This window comes from Bison bison, unplaced genomic scaffold, assembly GCF_000754665.1.
Source record: "Bison bison bison isolate TAMUID 2011002044 unplaced genomic scaffold, Bison_UMD1.0 scf7180017864503, whole genome shotgun sequence".
Taxonomy (NCBI): Eukaryota; Metazoa; Chordata; class Mammalia; order Artiodactyla; family Bovidae; genus Bison; species Bison bison.
Window position 1 is genome coordinate 2,716,270 of NW_011495061.1, and position 3,121 is coordinate 2,719,390.

Consider the following 3,121-nt stretch of genomic DNA (forward strand, 5'->3'; position numbering starts at 1 on the left):
AAGCTGGAATCAAGATTGCCGGGAGAAATATCAATAACCTCAGATATGCAGATGACACCACCCATATGAAAGAAGTGAAGAGGAACTAAAAAGCCTCTTGATGAAAGTGAAAGTGGAGAGTGAAAAAGTTGGCTTAAAGCTCAACATTCAGAAAACGAGGATCATGGCATCTGGTCCCATCATGGGAAATAGATGGGGAAACAGTGGAAAACAGTGTCAGACTTTATTTTTTTGGGCGCCAAAATCACTGCAGATGGGGACTGCAGCCATGAAATTAAAAGATGCTTACTCCTTGGAAGGAAAGTTATGTCCAACCTAGACAGCATATTCAAAAGCAGAGACATTACTTTGCCAACAAAGATCCGTCTAGTCAAGGCTATGGTTTTTCCTGTGGTCATGTATGGATGTGAGAGTTGGACTGTGAAAAAGGCTGAGCGCCGAAGAATTGATGCTTTTGAACTGTGGTGTTGGAGAAGACTCTTGAGAGTCCCTTGGACTGCAAGGAAATCCAACCAGTCCGTTCTGAAGGAGATCATCCCTGGGATTTCTTTGGAAGGAATGATGCTAAAGCTGAAACTCCAGTACTTTGGCCACCTCATGTGAAGAGTTGACTCACTGGAAAAGACTCTGATGCTGGGAGGGATTGGGGGCAGGAGGAGAAGGGGAGGCCAGAGGATGAGATGGCTGGATGGCATCACTGACTCGATGGATGTGAGTCTGAGTGAACTCTGGGACTTGGTGATGGAGAGGGAGGCCTGGCGTGCTGCGATTCATGGGGTCACAAAGAGTCAGACACGACTGAGCGACTGAAATGAACTGGAATAAAAAAAAATCTTAATTCACAGAACACGTTGGGTAGTTAACTTAAAACTTAAGGATTAAGAAGAGCTAAAAAACCACTTCAACGTTTGGCAGATAACTACTTCCATGTAAAATTCCTCTGTTGTTTTCCTGTGTATTGTAAAATCATACAGCATTATTTCAGAATATGATCTGATATAAAAAACATATTGTCTTCCATTAGCGCAAAAGAGAAAAAATTGAAGCAAATAAATTCTTCTGAAGACCAGGCGTTCATCAGTTGAAGACTGCCCGTAACAGCAGAGCCGCGCCCTGCACCTCCTAGTCCCCCAGAGCCCAGAGTGCACTGGCCCACAGGGCACCACCTGACTGCCTGGGCAAAGGGCCTACTCCCAACCTCGGCACCAGGGCCCATGCTCTGAGTTTATAACTCCAGTAAAAACATGACAAAGACTATGATTAAAACAAGGTCAAAAGCAAGGAGCCACAAAGGTGCTAGAAACTGATGAACACTTGGGTTTTCACCTAGAGATAAAACAATCTGATACAACACAGGCCAGTTACTTATCAACGTTCTGAATCACAATGAATGGAGGTGAGAAAAAATAGATTTGGTTTATCAAAAATTTTCTTATGGCATTTGAAATACTTCACATCTTTAGCATACAAACTGAGAAACAAAAGCAATGGAAACGCATCTAATTAAAGGGCTAAGGACGAGTTGCCCTTGATTCAGCAGATGACTCCACACTCCTTCCACTTGTAGTGGTTCTGCCGTCCCCGGAGGGACTGAGAATTTGAGGTCCTTTACTTTTCCTACAGGATTCCCAGGTGGCACTGGAGGTAAAGAACTCGCCTGCCAACGCAGGAGACGTAAGAGACATGGGTTTGATCCCTGGGTTGGAAAGATCCTCTAGAGGAGGGCATAGCAACCCACTCCGGTATTCTTGTTTGGAGAGTATCATAGACAGAGGAGCCTGGCGGGCTACAGTCCATGGGGTCACAGAGTTGGACATGACTGAAGCGACTAAGCACGCATTTTCCCTACTGTAAATATTTTGTGGTTAACTGATGACAAAGCAAGAGATGGGCGTACCTTCTACAGTAAGTAGAGACTGCACGGCAGGGTTAAGAAAGCACTAGGTGGCTCAGTGGTAAAGAACCTGCCTGCAATGAAGAAGACGCAGGTTTGATCCCTGGGTCAGGAAGATCCCCTGGAGAAGGAAATGACAACCCACTCCAGTACTCTTGCCTGGGAAATTTCATGGACAAAAGAGCCTGGCCAGCTATACAGTCCATGGGTTCGCAGAGTCAGACACGACTGAGCGACTGAACAACAACAGCATTCCACGCGGGTTGACAGGAGGGTCTCCTACAGCAGGGTCTGTCTGCAGCCAGTCTGCTCGGTTTAAGCGCTGGGTTTACCCAGACTGCAGAGACAGGCTGCTTCACTACAGACGCTCTAAGACGGGTTCCGAGCTAAGGTGAGGCGAGGAGCAACGTGCGCCCCACTTCCGAAGGACACTGCGGGAAGACCCCCGTGATTACATGCCAGGATCTGGTCGATCCCCTTTCTCCTCAAATGGGGATGGAGGGGTGGGGCAACCAGCCTGAACTGGAAGACAGGAAATGGTGTCTGGGACAAAGCTGCTTAAAAGCAACACACACTGTCCCCTCCCCACCCGTAGGCACCGCTAAATCTAAAGCTACACGCAATAGATTACCTCTTTTGTGGTAAAGGAAATTTAATTTTTAAAACAAAACTGAAGAGTCTATTATAAATTATCTACAAAAAGAAGTTAAAAATTCTACAAAACTCCTAAAACGGGACTTTAGGAATTGTCACACTGGTTTTCCACTAACACTCAGAGACCTGAAGCAGGGGTCCCAGCACTTCGGGGGACAGGGGCTGCCCACGGGACTGCAGAGGGTGACCTGACCCCACCTTCACAGACTCTCTGGGAGCTGGGACACACTCGGAGAAACACAGAGTCCAAGAGGCCCTGGTGACCTCGTCAACTTACCCCGCCTGACAACTTAATCACCCTGACCTTGGAGCTGACGTGCGGCCCGTCTCCACCGCCGCTGCTGGCCCGGTGCATGACAGTCCTCTTGGCGCCGGGCTTGGCCTCCGGGGGCCGGCCTTGGAGGGATGCGGCTCGAGCGGCCTGCGAGGGCGGCGGCGGCCCCTCCGCATCGGCGGGCTTTGCCTGCAGGGCTTTGTGCTGAGCTGGACTCTGAGGTATGGTTCTGGCCTGTCTCAAGTGTCTCAGTGGTTTCATCTGCTGCCCTGGATACTGTGTGTGAGCACCAGACGGCA

The 3,121-nt window shown here is 48.8% G+C and overlaps 1 protein-coding gene across 1 annotated transcript in view; it reads right to left on the minus strand.

Moving 5' to 3' along the window:
- Nucleotides 1-3,121, minus strand: part of RBM33 (RNA binding motif protein 33) — a 103,280-nt gene that overhangs the window by 23,398 nt on the left and 76,761 nt on the right. Inside the window, exon 17 of the mRNA XM_010829358.1 lies at nt 2,826-3,113. Within this exon, the coding sequence (XP_010827660.1) occupies nt 2,826-3,113 (288 nt within the window). The remainder of the gene's footprint in view (nt 1-2,825; nt 3,114-3,121) is intronic.